Source organism: Leucopleurus acutus (genome assembly GCF_964270905.1).
Source record: "Leucopleurus acutus genome assembly, chromosome: 14".
Taxonomy (NCBI): Eukaryota; Metazoa; Chordata; class Mammalia; order Artiodactyla; family Delphinidae; genus Leucopleurus; species Leucopleurus acutus.
In genome coordinates, this window is record NC_139156.1 from 28,231,779 (window position 1) to 28,251,030 (window position 19,252).

General features: G+C 40.6%; 1 protein-coding gene across 1 annotated transcript in view; it reads left to right on the forward strand.

Annotated features, from left to right (window-relative positions):
* The window catches only part of DNMBP (dynamin binding protein), a 110,456-nt gene that overhangs the window by 28,672 nt on the left and 62,532 nt on the right, over positions 1-19,252 (forward strand). The window contains exons 2-4 of the mRNA XM_082854921.1: positions 5,157-5,311; positions 6,826-6,948; positions 14,459-16,462. Coding sequence (XP_082711047.1) covers positions 5,167-5,311; positions 6,826-6,948; positions 14,459-16,462 — 2,272 coding nt within the window. The 5' untranslated portion in view covers positions 5,157-5,166. The remainder of the gene's footprint in view (positions 1-5,156; positions 5,312-6,825; positions 6,949-14,458; positions 16,463-19,252) is intronic.

A 19,252-nucleotide genomic window follows, 5' to 3' on the forward strand; every position in this document is an offset into this window, starting at 1 on the left:
TCTTTTTACTTCCATCTGAAGTTGGTGGAACAGTTCATATATAAGCTAGTTATGATTGAGTTTCAAAACATGTGTTCTGGGGTGGTTTTTTGTTTTGTTTTTTCTTTCTTTCTGTTTTTTGTTTTGGCTGCACAGTGTGGCTTGCAGGATCTTAGTTCCCTGACCAGGGATTGAACCCGGGTCACGGCAGTGAAAGCACTGACTCCTAACCACTGGACTGCCAGGGAATTCCCAGTCCCGGCTTCTAAAATGGCCCAGACAAAAACAATAATTGTTGCTTTTTATAGTGTATACAGGGAAGACAGATGAAATTCATGATATTCCACATAAAACAGAGGACATAAAGATCTCCTCTCTGGTCTTACCCACAAATCATATAGTTTAGCCAGGCTCTGATTTCATCACCCTTCCAGGGTGTGTATTCCTCAGCGATTACACACTCCTTCCAATAGGGTGGGAGGTCAGTCAGTAAAAGTATTTATTGAGCCAGACCCTCCTCTGCTTCTGAGTCATATTCTGGAAGGAAGGTTCTCAGGGAGAAGCTTTAACTCTTTCAAATAACAAAAGTTACTCCTCCATGTAACAGGGTAGGTCTCTAAGTTATCCTGTGGGGCTTATGCTAATTCTTTACTTGATACTTTAGATAATGAGGTATATATTTAGTCTGATAGTGAGATGGAATTTGAGAAAATACAGTAGTAGAAGGAAAATAATATCTACCTGGCTCAGCCTTGAGGAATTGTTTTAATAACTTATAGATGGCTAAGGGTTTTGAAACTTATTGTTTGTTTTAGGGAAAAACTATTTATGGCACCACCCTTATGTGGAAATTTGACATCTGGAAGAAAGCCAAAAAGTAAGAAAGGGGCCTCAGAGCACATAAAAAATAACTGTTGAAGGACTCTAGCACTACCACATGTACTTTACCACTGCAGAAGAGTTTGTTAGCCTCTCATTTGACGCATGTTTACTTTTTATTTATCTGGAAACTTTAAATAATTTTGGTGGGGTGTGTGTGGTCCTCCCACCCCCTAACAGATTATAAACAACAATCTAGAAAGAGGTAGAAAAGTTGACAGAGGAAATAAAGTGATAGCAAAGGGAAAGCTGACATTAAAAGAGAAAGACCTAAAAGTTACATAGTACTGGTATTTTGTATTACAGCAGAGTACAGTAAGGTATGGTCTTAATAATGAACTTACTAAGTTCATGTTCAGTGTCTTTTCTTCTACTGAAGAAGGCAAGGGTGTATATAATGTGCCTATTTTAAAACATGGTCAAAGTTAACCACGTTTTGACGTGTTGAAATGGTAAATTCTGTAGAGTTTATATACTTGAAATATCACATTCTGGCGATGCTGTATTGGTGGCACACATTTGATCTTGTAGCTGATTATGGGAATGATGTTTAGTAATAACTGCTAACATTTATTGAGCACCTAGGTGCTGGCTTAGGTCCTTCATACTATTAGCATACTGGTTAAGGCTTTGGAGACAGGCAGATCTGGGTTCCTATTCCATGTCTGACTGACTTTGTGACCTGGACAGGCTATATAAGCTCTCTGACCTTGTATCCTCACTAGCAAAATGGGAATCAATTATATACAATAAGGTTGTTGTGAGAACTCAATGAGGGAATTCATAGTACAATGCATGGCACATAGTAAGTGCTCAATAAATGTTAGGCATTAGTATAATTATTTTTATCATTATGATCATCCTCTTGATGATTATTATGAAAGTATGATTATCTCCATTTTTCTGAAAAAGGAAGCTGAAGCCCAAAGAGTTTAAGTAATATATCCAAGGTGAAAAAGCTAATAACTAGTGGAGCTGGGATTTGAACCTTGATTTCTCTGACTCAAGGAGCCGCGTACTTTGCATTCACATTATGCTGCCTCCTTAGTGTGTGATTTTAATTCTATATTTTTTTAATACTTAAAGAAAATATGTGGTGGGAGAGGATGTGGGGAATGGTACTAGCTACTTCTCTTCTCCATTGTGTACCCAAGTCATCTCATTATAGGAAAAAAAGTTTCAGTAACTCAAAGATAAGCTCTTTTTACTCAACAGTTCAAATTAAATATGTAATATGTGTGTTGCATGTGCCATTAAAATCTTATAGGCCCTTCACATTAACAGACTGAACAGTTTCTTATGTGCCTAAATGTTTGTCCACATCATTTGTAGACTGTAAACTTAGAGCTATAACTATCCTTTTTTGTAATTAGGCACTTAGTGCTTTTTGATGTTGTTTATTGTTATATGTGAGATGAAAGTTAGAATCCTCATCTCTGCCAACACCAAATGATACTTGAGGCAAATAAAGAAAAATAGGCTTGGGGCCTGGACACTCTGGAGATCTTCTGCCACTCCTTGCAAAAGACCTTGGAGAAGTGTAAGGTAATCATGGCTGAAGGTAATCATGGCTGATGGCATATGCCCTCTATTTATTGCCTCCCTTTCTATTGCTTAACATGTCCTTAGGCTCCCTTGACACAAAGTAACAGACGCATTGTCTTATTACAGCACAGACACCATAAGATAGTGTGCAAGTTTGGGCCGTAGGCGTCCTTGAACCGAAAACACATTCTTGATCTGGTATAGTGTACTAAAGCTTGTCTGGAGGCGCCATCTACATAGCCCTTTCTTATTCTTCTTATGGATTTGTCTTTTTCAATGCATTTTAAATCTGGGCCACTGAGGTATGGTCCTGCTGCTGTTCTTCAGGTCAAATCGGTTTTTTTACAAGCACAGTCTCAGTAGGTAGAGGCCGGAATGCACTCAGTCTGAATCCTGGCCCTGCTGCTGTAAGCTCTGTGATCTTGAACAAATTTTCTAACTTGCTGAGCCTCAGTACCCTCATCTTTAAGATAGCTGTGGGGAGGGACTACACCAAATTAAAAAGCTCTCAATCACTTCCCCCAGTGGTTGAGAGTCCATCTGCCAATGCAGGGAACATGGGTTCGAGCCCTGGTCTAGGAGGATCCTACATGCCGTGGAGCAACTAAGCCTGTGCGCCACAACGACTGAGCCTGTGCTCTAGAGCCCACGAGCCACAGCTACTGAGCCTGTGTGCCACAGCTACTGAAGCCCGCACGCCTAGAGCCCATGCTCTGCAACAAGAGAAGCCACTGCAATGAGAAGCCCGTGCACTGCAGCAAAGAGCAGCCTCCACTCGCCGCAACTAGAGTAAGCCCATGTGCAGCAACAAGACCCAAGGCAGCCAAAAATAAAATAAATTTATATTTAAAAAAAAGCTTTTGTACAGCAAAGGAAACTATCAGCAAAACGAAAACGTCACGTACTGAGTGGGAGAAGATACTTGCAAATGATACATCCAACTCAACATCAAAAAAACAAGCAACCCAATTAAAAAACAGGCAGAGGATCTAGACATTTTTCCAGAGAAGGCATACAGGTGGCCAACAGGCACATGAAGGAAATGCAAAGAAAAACTACAATGAGATGTCATCTCACACCTGTCAGATTGGCTGTTAAAGATAATAAATAACAAGTGTGGGCGAGGATGTGGAGAAAAGGGAAACCTTATGCAGTGTTGGTGGGAATGTAAATGGGTACAAACACTATGGAAAACAGTACGGAGTTTCCTCAAAAAATTAAAAATAGGACTACCGTATGATCCAGCAATTCCACTCCTGGGTATTTATCTGAAGAAAGCTAATTCAGAAAGATATATGTACGCCTATGTTCATTGCAGCATTATTTACAAAAGCTATGGAAGCAAGCTTAGTGCCCATTAACAGATGAATGGATGAAGAAGATGGAATGGAATATTCCACGCCAATGGAATATTATTCATAAAAAAAAGAATGGAATCTTGTCATTTTCAATAACATGGATGGACCTAGAGGGTGTTCTGCTAAATGAATAAGTCAGAGAAAGACAAATACTGTATGATTTCACTTATATGTGGAATCTAAAAAACAAATGAACAAACATAAAACAAAAAAAGTCATAGATATGAAGAACAAACAGGTGGTTGCCAGAAGGGAGGGGGGTGAGGGGAGGAAAGAAATAGGTGAGAGAGTTTAAGAAGTAACCTCCAGTTGTAAAATAAATGAGTCATGGTATAGTGTGGGGAATATAGTTAATAACTAGTATCTCTGTATGGTGACATATGACTAGACTTATCGTGGTGATCATTTTGAAATGCATAGAAATATTGAATCGCTAAGTTGTGTAACAGGAACTGACAGTGTTGTAGGTCAACTATACTTCAAAAATAAACAAACAAACTCATGGAAAAAAAGATCAGATTTGTGGGGACCAGAGGCTGGGCGGGCGGAGGGGCGGGAATTGGTCAAAGACAGTCAAAAGGTATAAACTCCCAGTTATAAGGTAAATAAGTGCTAGAGATGTCATGTACAGCACGATCAATATAATTAACACAGCTATATGTTATGTATGAAAGTTGTTAAGAGAGTAAATCCTAAGAGCCATCCTCATAAGGAAAAATACATTTTTTTCTTTCATTTTGTATCTGTATGGGGTGATGGACATTCACTACACTTATTGTGATCATCACTTCATGTTGTATGTAAGTCAAATCATTATGCTTTGTACCTTAAACTTATGCAGAGCTGTATGCCAATTATATCACAATAAAACTTGAAGAAAAAATAAAATAAAATACATGTGGAAATACAAAGGGAAAAAGATAAGCAAAAAAGATAGTTATGGGGAATAGATGAAATGCCATATTTAAAATCCCTACTTTTTAAATACCATATTTTAAGAGCACCCTCTTGCCTGGTACCTTAAAAATGTTAATTCCCATGTTGCCTTCTTCAAGCATATTGGAAAGTCTGCATTTCCAAGTTGCATGTTTTCTATTCCACATAGCTATAAGTCACTTTTTTTTTTTCAATTCCAGAATGACTTGGAGAATTAAATGAAAACATATGAGGAAATTATTGTTTTTAAAGAAATGAGACAGTATTTTGAAAGTACAAACTTCTTGTTTGCTTAGCTTTGACTTCATTATAAGTAGTCTTATATATACTTTATATCTTAGTAATAATTTATTATTAATAAGATACTTTATATCTTAATGATAATTCTCAAGATACCAATCTATATTACAGTGTCTTAAATACTTATGCTTTCCCATTTCTTTTGACCTTTCTTTCCAGGTTATGAAAGATGGAGGCTGGCTCAGTGGTTCGAGCCATCTTTGACTTCTGCCCTAGCGTATCAGAAGAACTGCCGCTCTTTGTGGGAGATGTTATTGAGGTGTTGGCAGTGGTGGATGAATTTTGGCTTCTAGGAAAGAAAGAGGATGTGACAGGTAAGAGGTTCATAATTCCTCATGTACAAAATAGACCACAGACCCTCCCTTCTTTCTATATTAAAAATAAAGGTTTAAGGGGAAGCCCAATAAATACACTTCAGATCCTTTTGTGTTTTCTGTGTGTGTTTACTGTGGTTTCTGCCAGCAAGGAGAGAATGTCTGTTATCACTGCCTCTCTCCTTACTGGTTCCTTTAAAAGGTTGACATGGTTAGGTACCAGCTGCCCTCCTAGATTCGTGGGTGTCCTAAATTTATTAAATCTGCCCTCTACCCTAGATGCACTTAACTCCCACTTTCCATGCACCTGGTTTCCTTTTTTCTATTCTTGAAAAATGTTAGCACCAGTTTCTTTTATGAATTTGCCAAGGGAAGGCTGGAAGTTTTTCCCCCACACTATGCATCTGTGTTAAATCCAATCTTTAACTTATATATATTTATGGAAGTCTGGGCTGGAGTATATCATACAGTCCTTAGAACAGACTCTTATTGTTACTTAAGCCACATTTGGGAGATGATAGATTATTTCCCAGTAGAAGTGACATCTCAGCTGAGATAAAAATGGTGAGTAGGAGTTAGCAAGGCAAAGAGGATAGGCAGAGAGAATTATTCAGAGGCCCTGGAATGAGAGAGAAAGAACATGGAAGGACTGAGAAAGTTCATTCTGGCATATGGAGTGTGAATGGTGGAGCGGGGGGAGATGGCATGGGGAGATGAGCAGAAGCTAGATCATGGAGGACAGCGCATGCCATGGAAAGGAGTTGTGGAAACAGGATACTGTAAACGTGCTTTAAGCACAATCAGATTTGTCTTTTAGAAAGCTCGATGCTGCAGATTGAAGAATGATAGGAAAGGGCAAAGCCAAAGGCAGGGAGGTGGGATGGGAAGTGGTTGCAGTAATCCAGGTGAGAGGTGCTGATGGCTTGGACCGAGGTGGTGAATCTGGAGATAAGTGGACATATGCAAGAGATAGTTAGAAGGTGGAATCAACTAAACTTTCCGATGTGTTCCAACTGACAGGCCCTGTTTGTCTATTATTACTTGTTAAAACCCTGCCAATCTTCAGATTCAACTGTAGTCTTTTTCATAAAATTTTTCATTTTCTTCCTGACCCATTTCCTACCTTCTCTGAACTTCCATAGCAATTTGTGTACCTAGGATGTGACACTGGATTTCAAACTGAATTATTTTTTATGTCTGAATTAGATTTTATGTCTGAATCAAATTTTAAGATTTTTCAGGGCCAAGACTGTCTTACTCATTTTCCCCTCTGCAATGTGCCTTTGACAGAGTGACACCCAGTAAATGCTCATTGAATTGAATTGCACTCTCTGTGTTCTGCATGCACCTACTTTTGTGCACTGCATGTTTTCTACACTGTATTCTCCAGTGATGAGTACTCAGTGAGTTTTCAATTCAGGGTTTATAAATGGGCTCACAAAAAAGGTTTTTGTCCTGGTACACAGACAGAAAAAAGGAATTTTAATATTGGAAATGTTTGCTTTTATTTTCAGGACAGTTCCCCAGCAGTTTTGTGGAAGTTGTTACCATTCCCAGTCTAAAAGAGGGCGAGAGACTGTTTGTCTGTATCTGTGAATTTACATCCCTAGAATTGAACAGCCTTTCCCTCCATCGAGGTAAGTTGATCGTCCAAGAGTAGACTGTTTAAAGTAAGATAGGTGGAGTCAGTCCATTTTGACAACTAGATCTTTTTTTTGAATTTTTATGTGACTAACCTCTAGAGAGTCTTCAATAATACCAAGACAGTGCTGACAATAATAATGCCTTATATTTGAGTAGCATTTCATAATTTCCACAGCATTTTTTCTCACAAATACATTCTCATTTCATTCTCAGCACAGACCTGGCAGGTAGCAAAGTGGGTATTATTAACTGCATTTAAAAAATAATGAAAATGACTCCCTCCACTTACCATAAAAAAAAATGATAATAATAATGCGAATGAGATTCAAAGAATGTTACCTGCAGTTGAGAAGTTTTGGCCTCAGAATGTGAAGTTACATCACCTGATTATTTGTAAGCCCAGTATTCTCTTTCTACTGCCCCAGGTTGTAGCTACACTTCAGACTACAGTTATCTTTTTTTCCCGTAAAAATTGATATGACTTTGCTAACAACATACTATTTATTAATGCATAATAGTAGAGCAGGAATTACAGTATGCAAATTAAGAGAGAGATGCAAAACAGCCCCATTGCTATTCAACTATTAGGTAATGTTATTAAAGTTCTCATCAGAACCAGTCTAAAGGGAAGTGGTTTAAAACAGATGGTCATAGCCATGTCTCAGTGATATTCCAAGTATTTCTCACTTCTTACACTCTGATAGATGTATGAACGTCTAAAGAGTGACTAAACAGTTTCGGCACATGTACTTGATTAAGTCCATACATTTCTGCATAAGCACAGAAGCCAGTAGTGTTCCACAAACTGAAGCTTATGATCAGTGCAATTTTATGATGACTCACAACAGTCATCAAAATTGTATAATTTATTAGGTATGTTATTACTGTTGTTACTTACTGTTTTGAGTATGGCACTAAAGGGATAGGCTTAATTTCTTAAACTGTGTACACATATGGGAGAGAGAGTGCAGAGGTGGGGAGAGAGACCTAGCAAAGTCCCTAACCCTTAGTCAGTGAGAAGAAAGGAATATTGGGCTTTGACCTTAATCCTCAAAATCAGCTTTCAGAGTTTCTTGCCTTCACTTTACACTAAGCCTCTACCTCTGTTCTGTGTGCTTTTTTGCTAATCCACGTTGGGAAGACAGACAGAAATAGATGAAGATGTTATAGGAGGGAGCCTCATCTGTCCCTACTCACAGCTCTCCCATAGGGGGGCTGAGTCCACGTCAGACCAATCAGAGGGTCTGGTGGAAGCCAAGGCACAGTGGCTTCCACCAGAGCTGTGCAGAGGATGTGGGTGGCCTGGCATTGTTTTTTCCTACACCTGGTTCCTGGAGCAAATACTGTGTATAACAATGTACTATGTGGGAATATACAGTATGTCTACAACATTTGAGGAATTTGAGGAAGTGGCTTCTGGAATTAGTTTTTTTGCTTCATAATATATCTTGCATAGTCAAGTCTTAGGTACTAAACAGATTTTCTGCTGAATGCCTCTCCTGGGAAGACTGGACTGATGTGTTCTGAACTTGATATGAAGTTAAAATCCACCTCAGGAATCCCAGAGCCACCTGAGATTCTCAGGAAAACCCTGGTGTGGACCTTTCAGCCACAAGTCATCTCTACCAAGACTGACTCAAGGTCAGGCTGGGTCCTGGAGTCTGTAGATCTTATCTTGACTATCCTTTAACAAGTTAAGGCTGTGGAGCTGAAAAACATAAGCAGAGCTCAAAAGAAGAGGATGCAGGGCAGGGGGGATACATAGGAAAAGAGAGAATAGAAAGAGATGTACTAATTATTAGTGGTTTTATCTTCTGTGGTATTGTGCTGCCAGTAAACACATTGACTATTCAGCTCTCTTTCCTTCCATGCTGTTCACATATTTTAGCTCTGTATGTCTTCCGATTTGAACATAATAATAGCCTTTGAGGATGGGGAAAGTAGGTGTATCTATACAATTTGTCTTTTTCTGGGAAGTTTAGCTTGAGACACAGAAATGATTTTAATTCCTCTTGTTTTCTATATATATAACAGATATTTTACTAGTTAGAAACAAAATCACTAAAAAAAAATGAAAGTATTGTTTTATACTATATATAGTTTATGACTTGAATCTAAGTCTACTGCTTGGAATGGCCCTTCTACTTCTTAGACTGAAAATGGCCCTTCTGCTTTTTCCATTAGATCAGTGTCTCCGCTCATGAGTATATACATTCCTTTATCCCTGTCCTCTAGTACTATTAATCCAGTTCCCTGTTGTTTCTTTGCCTTTCCTGTGGTCCTTCAGTGTAGCAGTGAAGCTTCTCCTCTTCTGTGATTTAATATATGTCAGGAGGGATTTGGAAACCTTTAAGAGCATGTGGGATAATGTTTGAGATCTGTTTTGTTTTACCATGCTGCCTTTAGTTGTTATTTACTTACCTTTCAGAAATATCGAGAGTTATAAGAGAAAAAATTATATATTTTAACTGTAAAATTATATTATTAAAAATATATATGTATTTAGGGCAGGCAGTATAGTTTAGGGGATAAGAATTCTGATGGCCCTAGATTTAAATCCAACTTCACAACTCAATAACTATGATTCTGTACTAATTACTTAAGTTCTTTTGGCCTCAGTCTCCTTGTCTACAAATAATAATACCTACATCAGGGTAGTTGTGAGGATTAAATGAGGTTATACATGTAACGCATCTGGCAGAGGGTAAGCACTCAATAAAGTTTAGCTATTTTATTATTCTCAACCTAGGATTCTTGGGGTTCATGGATGTGCTTCGGGGAACCTTATTTTCTGATGATTATGTGAAGTTTTTTGTGTATGTACATTTTCCCTGGGAGATTCTATTTCGAATCTAGACCACCAGTAGTTCTTCCAGCAGGTGTCACCCTTTCTCCTTTTCCCGAAGCTTTCTATTTGTTTTGGTCTGTTCCCTGTATTTTGAGTTATATTTAAATTCAGAAACAAGTTTGTCTCTTAGATCAATGTAGGTGCTGTCCTAGAAAATAAAGAGGGGGAAAAAGAGAGAAAAAACAAAAACAAAACAACAAGGAAAAGACAGAGAAAGAGGAGAGAAAAAAAATTAGTGAGAGCGATGAAATATTTAATTGCCTGACACAACACAGAATGCTTATCCCTTGCCTATAAGCTCATGCTTCTAGGCTACCTCTCAACCCCCAGAAAAGACCAATGAAAATTAAATTGATAAAGTTATTTACAAATAAATAGATAAATGATAATTATCAGTTAAAGCACTTGTGTCATAAGTCTGTGGTGCCATGTGTGTGAGATATCAGGATTTAGGTTCTGATATGGCTCGTGTGGAAACCCAGGTAAAGGGTGGTAGGTCTGCATAGAGTACAGAGTCCCTGGGCAGTAGATTTCAGTGAGGGACTTTATCCTGCAGGGTCAAACTACTTACATTCAGATTCTAGGACGTTCATTCTTTCTTATCATCTTATTCTTAATGCATTTCTTGTTCGAATAAAAAAATCTAACCAGAAGAAACAAGCAGCGTGGGGCTGGGATTAATCGTGCATAAGCAAAAGGCTCAGGCTGACCCTAAGAGTCACCCCACTTCCTATTTTTTTGTTCACTCTATTCCAGGAGTTCCTCATATTGTTGTTCTTGAAGTTTAGAAATGATCACTAAGCAGCCTCTATTCCTAAGGCATAGGAATGCAAAAAACTCAGTAACAGGGCTGTAAAATAAAAGCGTTCACCAAAATTATCTCTAAAGTGCTTTTCAGGGCCTAAATTGTGACTTAAAAAAAACAAACAAAACCTTTATTATATAGAAATAATCAACAGAATGACAATCTGCCAGGTAACAAAGCTTATCAAAACAGTCACCCAGGGAGTTCCCTGGTGGCCTAGTGGTTAGGATTCCAGCCTTTCATTGCCATGGATCGGGTTCGATCCCTGGTTGAGGAACCGAGATCCTGCAAGCCGCATAGCACGGCCAAAATAAAAACAAACAAAATTGTTTTTGGACTTCCCTGGCAGTCCAGTGGTTAAGACTCTGTGCTTCCAGTGCAGGGGACATGGGTTTGATTCCTGGTCAGGGAACTAAGTCGTGCCGCGTGGCCAAAAGCAAAAAAAAGAAAGAAGGAAAGGGAAAAAACAGTCTGAAAAAAACAACTGAAAATAGGAAAACAAACCCTATTATAAGGGTTTCATGAAGATTTGGTAAAACAAGAAAATATTCTAATTCTGCAGGTTTAAAAAAGCCAGTTCAGGGCTTCCCTGGTGGTGCAGTGGTTGGCAGTCTGCCTGCCGATGCAGGGGACGTGGGTTCGTGCCCCGGTCCAGGAGGATCCCACATGCCGCGGAGCGGCTGGGCCAATGGGCCATGGCCGCTGAGGCTGCGCATCCGGAGCCTGTGCTCCGCAACGGGAGAGGCCACGGCAGTGAGAGGCCCATGTACCGCAAAAAAAAACCAAAACCAAAACAAAACAAACAAACAAGCAAAAAGCCAGTTCATGGACCTCCCTGGTGGCACAGTGGTTAAGACCCCGCCTGCCAATGCAGGGGACAAGGGTTCGATCTCTGGTCTGGGATGATCCCACATGCCGTGGAGCAACTAAGCCCGTGCGCCACAACTGCTGAGCCTGCTGCACTCTGGAGCCCGCGAGCCACAGCTACCGAGCCTGCATGCCTAGAGCCCATGCTCCACAAGAGAAGCCACCGCAATGAGAAGCCCACACACTGCAATGAAGAGTAGCTCCTGCTCGCCACAACTAGAGAAAGCCCGCGGGCAGCAACGAAGACCCAATACAGCCGAAAGGAAGGAAGGGAGGGAGGGAGGAGGGAAGGAAGGAAGGAAAGAAGGAGAGAAGGAAGGAAAGAAAGCCAGGAGAGTGGGAGTTTTGGCACGCTTTTATTCTTTTTTTTTTTTTTTTTTTGGCTGCGTTGGGTCTTCGTTGCTGCACGCTGGCTTCCTCTAATTTTGGCGAGTGGGGGCTACTCTTTGTTGTGGTACGCGGGCTTCTCATTGCGGTGGCTTCTCTTCTTGCGGAACATGGGCTCTAGGCGCGTGGGCTTCAGTAGTTGTGTCACGTGGGCTTTAGAGCGTAGGCTCAGTAGTTGTGGCACATGGACTTAGTTGCTCTGCGGCATGTGGGATCTTCCTGGACCAGGGCTCAAACCCTCGTCTCCTGCACTGGCAGGCAGATTCTTAACCACTGTGCCACCAGGGAAACCCACGCTTTTATTCTTAATCACCAAAAGACCTACTGTGTCTGAACAGTAGCCATGTCTCCAGTGAATTCCCTCTGTGGTCCTGATGGAATGGCCTTAGAACTAGTGGGGGAAAAAGTCACTTGTAATTCCCAGGACCCCAAGCTCTGACCAATGGATATTGAATCAGGAATTAAAGGAAAATAGAAATACAGGACCAAGACCCTATTTTCAGGGACATTTAAGCAAAACAGCATGAAATCAGTGAAAATGTATTGGGTGCCTACCAGTAAATGCAAAATCTTACATTAGAAGCTGTGTAGTATATAAAAATACAAGTGTCAAAATTGTTGATATAAGTGATAATTTCTTTAGTAGGCTACAGATGGCCAAGATGTGTGTAGGCTTCTAAGGTTTCTCAGGGAAGCATGCTAAGGTTTCAGATGGAGAGGAGAGGCTTCTGTAGGAGACAATGAAAAGTCCCCTTGTGTGGAATAGGGTCTCAGAGGTGAGATAATATTGGATAGCTGGGGATGGGACAAGGGGAGGTTGTGACTGGATGTGAATACCAGTTTGCACTGAGGTGAAAACATAAGAGTAGCCTTTTGGTAGCTTAGTTAACTAAACCTCTTTGGAGAGTGTCCACAGCAAACTTATTTTTTTAAATATATTTCCCGTAGTAAGAATAGGATATATAGAGTAGAAGCCTTAGGCGGTAGGAAGAAGCCTTCATGCCTCATGGTAAACGTTTGAGCAGGGGAGGGATATGATAAAATGGGTACATTTGTAATCTTAGTTTGGCATGAATCATTTGGTAGACTGGAAGAGACAGTGTCTGGGGCGAGGTTTAAAAGAGTGAGATATGATGGGAGTTGGATGAGGTAGCAAAGAGTAAGTGACGAATGGAATAAATATTTTGAGAGAAGAAATTAGAGGACAAAAGGAAGTTAGAAGCGTGGAGCTAGTTAAAAAAGTTAAAACTGATGATCTACAAAATGAATAGTTCATAATCAGGTTATTAAAAGTTTGCTGCAAAACAATTTGCTGCAAAACTATAAGGTAATTTTTTAACCGGGACAAATCCTTTCCTCACCTTCTTCAATAATAATGCAGATGCTAACTGTTTAGCTTATATTTTGTGAAGATAGCCTGAAACAACAATATTGGATCTACTGGTTATTTTCAAAAACAAACTGCTGATTACTAGAACATTCTTCTAAGATTTCATTATGATGTATTTTCAGGATAAGGATAGTTCAAGAAGGGCTCTAACCAAGTGAGAGAGTGGCATGGACATATATACACTACCAAATGTAAAACTGAGCTAGTGGGAAGCAGCCGCATAGCACAGGGAGATCAGCTTGGTGCTTTGTGACCACCTAGAGGGGTGGGATAGGGAGGGTGGGAGGGAGGGAGAGGCAAGAGGGAAGAGATATGGGGATATATGTATATTTATAACTAATTCACTTTGTTATAAAGCAGAAACTAACACACCATTTTAAAGCAATTATACTCCAATAAAAATGTTTAAAAAAAAAAAAGAAGGGCTCTGGAGAAAATAAATGAACAGTTTGTTGTCCACACCCTACACTTCCAACCCATTCCTGAAGATTCTTTCTTTGTTCGATTTTTGATATTGAATATAATTTAGTGTGAGAAATTAGATCCATCTATTCAAAGGACTATAGTGGCCATGACTATATTCTTCATCATTTATAAATGAATCCAGTGGTACAGACTGTTGCTGGTAGTAGCATTTCTCTAACTTTTTGATCTTAAGATGGCTTTACATTCTTAGAAGTTTTTGAGACCCTAAAGAGCACTTGCTTGTGTGAGTCTATTGATATTTACCATATTAGCTGTTAAAGCTGAGAAATTTTTTAAATTATCAATTTATTTTTAAAAACTCATATTAGCATTAATAACATAAATAACAGTTTATGAAAAATAACTAGTTTCCTAAACAAAAAAAATTTAGTGAGAAGAGTAACATTGGTTTGCATTTTTTGCAGATGTCTTTAATACTTGGTTTAATAGAAGAAATCTAGATTCTTGAATCTATATTCAGTTTGCCACGTTACATTGTTTTGACTGAAGTATATGAAGTGTATGAAGAAAATATGATAGTTTTGACCTCACAGACCCTCTGAAAGGATCTTAGGGATCCACCCTAAGTGTCAAAAAGTGTTCATGCACTTAAAACTCTAGGTTTATATTCCCTTGAATTTGGTAGCTATTTAAGATGATGAGTTGCACTATTAGTTATACCAGTATCCTGCTGAGGTGATAACCGAGGTCATTATCTTTGCTTCTCTTCTCTTTCTTCAGGTGACCTAGTGGTTCTCGATGGCACTCCCACTGCTGGCTGGCTGCAGGGCCGGAGCTGCTGGGGTGCCCGGGGCTTCTTCCCATCCTCATGTGTTAGGGAGCTCTGCCTCTCCTCACAGAGTCGGCAGTGGCACTCACAGAGTGCCCTTCTCCAGATTCCCGAGTATTCAATGGGACAGGCCCGGGCACTGATGGGGCTCTCTGCCCAGCTGGATGAGGAGCTGGACTTCAGAGAAGGGGACGTGATTACCATTATTGGAGTTCCTGAACCAGGCTGGTTTGAAGGGGAGTTAGAGGGTCGAAGAGGCATTTTTCCGGAAGGTTTTGTAGAGCTTTTGGGGCCCCTGAGGACTGTGGATGAGTCAGTAAGTTCTGGAAATTGCGATGACTGCATTACTAACGGTGAAGTAGATACCAACACAGGAGAAGAGAGACAGCCAGAAGAGGAAGGCGAGCAGCCAGGCACCTACGGGATTGCCCTCTACAGATTCCAAGCCCTGGAGCCAAATGAGTTGGATTTCGAAGTAGGCGATAAAATCCGAATCCTGGGGACCCTGGAAGATGGCTGGCTAGAAGGATCACTGAAGGGCAGGACAGGCATCTTTCCTTACCGCTTTGTAAAGTTATGTCCTCAAACAAGGGTGGAGGAAACCGTGGATCTGCCACAGGAAAGCAGCCTCACCAACATCCCTGACACATCTTTGGATTGTTCAGAGGACTTCTTGGAAGTGGAAGGAAAAATACATGAATCTCATGAGTATAAAGCAGAGAAGTCCAACTCAGTTATTTCTGAAACATCCACTTCCCCACTGGAGCATCTGACTTCTGAGTATGAAGAAGACAAAAACTCTCACTGGGACGTGGGCACCTCAGAAGGGCCCCCAAGAAGCACAGGTTCAGGGCACGAACAGCTTCTTACCAAATACTCTTCCACAAAGGATCCTTCAGAGGTGGTAAATGGTGTTACGTCCCAAACTCCAGTACCTTTTCATCCCGAATTGCAGAAAAACCAGTATTATTCTATAGGAGGAGGAAGCAACCCCCGCCCCAACCAGTACTCTGACCCTCTTCCTCTAGAAGCAAGGACTAGAGACTACTCCAGCCTACCTCCCAGAAGAACATACTCCCAGCCGAAAACCCTTCAGAAGCCAGTGCCACCTCTTCATAGCACCTTTTCCCGTTTAGCCTCCAGGGCAGTCAGACCCAGCCAGTTGAGCCCTCAGCTCCAGGGCATGGCGAGGTATGTGAAAAAGCACCTCACACCCAAAGAAAATGCTTCCAGCTTTTGCTCTGCATCAGAGAGATCAGAGATGAAGCCTGGTCTGCAAGACGAGACACCTGCTGTGGAAGCAGTGGCACTTTCACAGGGAGATGGCAACACGGACCTGGATTCTAAGTTGACACAACAGCTGATAGAGTTTGAGAAGAGCTTGTCAGGGCCCGGCACAGAACCAGATAAAATTTTGCGCCACTTTTCAATCATGGACTTTAACTCCGAAAAGGATATTTTCCGAGGTTCCTCGAAGCTGATCATCCAGCAGGAGCTGCCTGAGAGGAGAAAGGCTCTAAGGCCACCGCCACCCCGTCCCTGTACTCCAGCATCCACTCCTCCCCATTTGCCAGTGGACCAGAGCCTGAGACCGGACCCACCCTTGGCAATGCGACCCTCTCGCCCCGCTCCCCTGCCTCCCTCGGCCCAGCAAAGAACGAATGCAGTACCCCCCAAGCTCCTAACCTGTAACCGTCCTGGCTGGGAGAGCCTAGAAAAGGAGGGCCCTGAGAACATGGAGAAAACTTTGGACCAGACTTCCCAGTGTCCCTTAGTCTTAGTGAGGATTCAGGAGATGGAACAGGACTTGGATGTGTGCTGCAGGGCTCAAGAAGAGCTGAACTTACCGCTGGAGGAGAAGCAAGAGGAATCACTAAGGGCAGAGACCCCTGAGAATCTTGAGTTCTACGAGAGTAACATTGAGAGTTTGGACATGGAACTCCAGCAACTTAGAGGTAAGTGATGAGGAGATAGTATATACTTGTTTCTTGACACCCACAAGTCCAAGTAACAGCCTACCCAGGCTTTTAGGGATGTGTTACCATCTATGATGGACAATTAAGGAATGGTTTGCTTTTTATTACCTAATTTCTCACTCTGTCACCACAATTAGATGGCTCTGTCTGAATGTATCCTATGACCACTATGGCCTCCTAACTCCATTTGCTGCTCAGGTAAAAAAGCTCAGACCTCAGTGACATTTATACCTCCTATACCTCTGTGACATCCATGGCAGTTGTGCAGATGGAAGTCCCCAGATATAACTTTCTTTAACCAGACTCTGCTCAGGACTGAAGACTTCCAGGCTAAGACTCATGAGAAAACAGTATGTTGTATCTTTGTGGTCCAGGGACTAAGTTTCAATAATAATAACAAACATTTATTAATGTATTAATAAGCATTTGTCACAAAGAATCTTCACAGCTACCTTGAAGGTACTGGGTTAATTCATTTGGCTACTTTATAGATGAGGAAACCAAGACTTGCAGAGATTAAGTAGCTTGCTAAGGGAACCGGGAATCGAGCCCATGTCTTTAACTACTATGGTTTACTGTTTCCCACCTTGCACATTCAAAAATTGAAATGCTGTCTCTTAACTTGGGGGTGACCAGGCTCTGGAGACTTCATTTGTATTCACCAGCCTATCAAGAGAAATAATTTATAAAGTAGGAAGAAGAAAAGAGTGAGATAATAGCAACTGGTCTAGAGCCTGAGGAGAGCATGACTGCATGCCCTTTGGCATGCGTGCCAGAGAGCTCTGAACCTACATGTCCTTAGGAAAGTCAATAATAAAAAGCACTCTGTGGATCTAGGAGTTGCAGGATCCTAATAAATAAAAACAAGGTAATGGTGGCCCAGAGAGACTAAATCAAGATGGCAGACCAAGTACACATACCAACTTCCCCTTGTCCTTTAGATCTCTAAAAGTGAATGAAAAAAAATAATAATAAATTCCAAGAAGAAAGAGTATTATCAGAAGGCCAGAAGTCGAGTAACTTTCTGAAAGATGGAAAGCAGACGGATTACAGAAAGAGAGGAAACCTCTGTCTAAAATATGCTCAGGCAAGAATTGCTGTGCAAGTGGACACAGTTCTGCGGGAACTCCAAACTCAGAGGCATGGCCCGGGAGGATGTCCTGGAGCACATGCAGGGTGATGAATTAGGGACCAGCCAGATCACTGGGCCCCTGGGTCATTTGTGCTCAACAGGGCAGTGGTGACATTTGCTCTCAAGGTAAAGCACGAGGGTGAGCACCTAGACATGTCCTCAAGAGGGTGTTCATTTAATATGAGTATCTGAACTCTTGGGGAATGCCAGATGCCTTGACGATTTCAGAGTGCCTGAAAAGGAATCCTGGGGGAACTTTGGCTCAGCACTACATCCTCAAAGACATAGCAAGCCCCAGATTCTCCATCACCTTCCATACATACAAGTTTTGAGATATACTTGTAAACTGTTCTTGCATTAGACATACAGGTGACAGAACAAAACTCTCCCAAATTCCAGGTAGCAAAAATTTCTCAATAATGATACTTATTAGAATTAGTAGTGTTCCAGAGAAATATTATGTCTTCTATGCATAAAAACAGTGTGCAGTGTTTTTAAAGGACTATATGGAGTAATGGACTGGTACTGAGGGATGAAATTGGTATTCTTTTTTATTCAATTGACCTTCTTTTTCAGGACTAATAATTCAGCTGGTGTTCTTACTATGTTTTTGGTTTTTTTTTTAAGTTCTAAAAGTTTAATGCTGTGAAAGACCTGTGGTAGGTATGTATAGTCTTAATCAGGAAACTGTTCTTTATTTGCATTCACCAAATACAGCATTGGCTGTATTAATATTGACTTGATTGCTTTTCAATAGGTGTATTATTTGTATCAATTGCTAGTATGATGAAATTACTTATTTCTTGCAATCACTGACAGTTCCTCTTAAGGTCATCTTTTTCTGTCTTCATAAAAAGTATATCCAGCAATACAAGAAGTCCCTTGAAAGAGGCAGAATTAATCAGTTTGAGCACCAGGCTTTACCCCTCCAATCCAGTCCCATACAATCTCTAACCTTGAAATTTAAGGCATAAGATTTAAAGAACTTTTGATACAGTATTTATCTAATCCTGATTGATATTATATTTAGTTGTTTATATGCCTCTCGATGAAAATTTTAAGCCTAATGAAAAGACAGATACTGTACATTAGTTGGTTTGTCATTTCCCACACACCTGGTATAGTATCCAACAGGTAGTAGACTCAGTAAATACTTGGTGAATTTAGTTTAACTGAATGAAGTTGAAGTTTCTGCTCTACCTTCCAGAACTTTCAAAGATCTCCTTCCTCCATTGTTACTTTGAACTTGGACTACTGGAGAGCTAAGGACTGTCAGTGCTGAGATGCTGGTCCCCTTGTCAGACACAGTCAATGGTAGCAAAATAGTCCAGTGCTGTGCCAGACCCCAAATTAGGTTCTTTATTGTAGCTATTGCTCCTCCTTCCTCTTCTTTTTTTTTCTTCTTCTTTTTTAAATAAGAAAATGTATGGACAAATGCCTAGCTATGCTTATCATGTGGTAGGCATTTAATAGGGGTTTGAGAAATTAGAAGAAATATAATTAAGAAGCACTTCTAATTGCAAGACTTAAGTATAAGAAGAAAGGGTATGGCTTTATTTATTTGAACTGTAGTCAACTGAGGGCTCTGGTTTGTGCTTGGTGGTTTTAGAGCAGGATACACGTGATGGTTTGGTTTA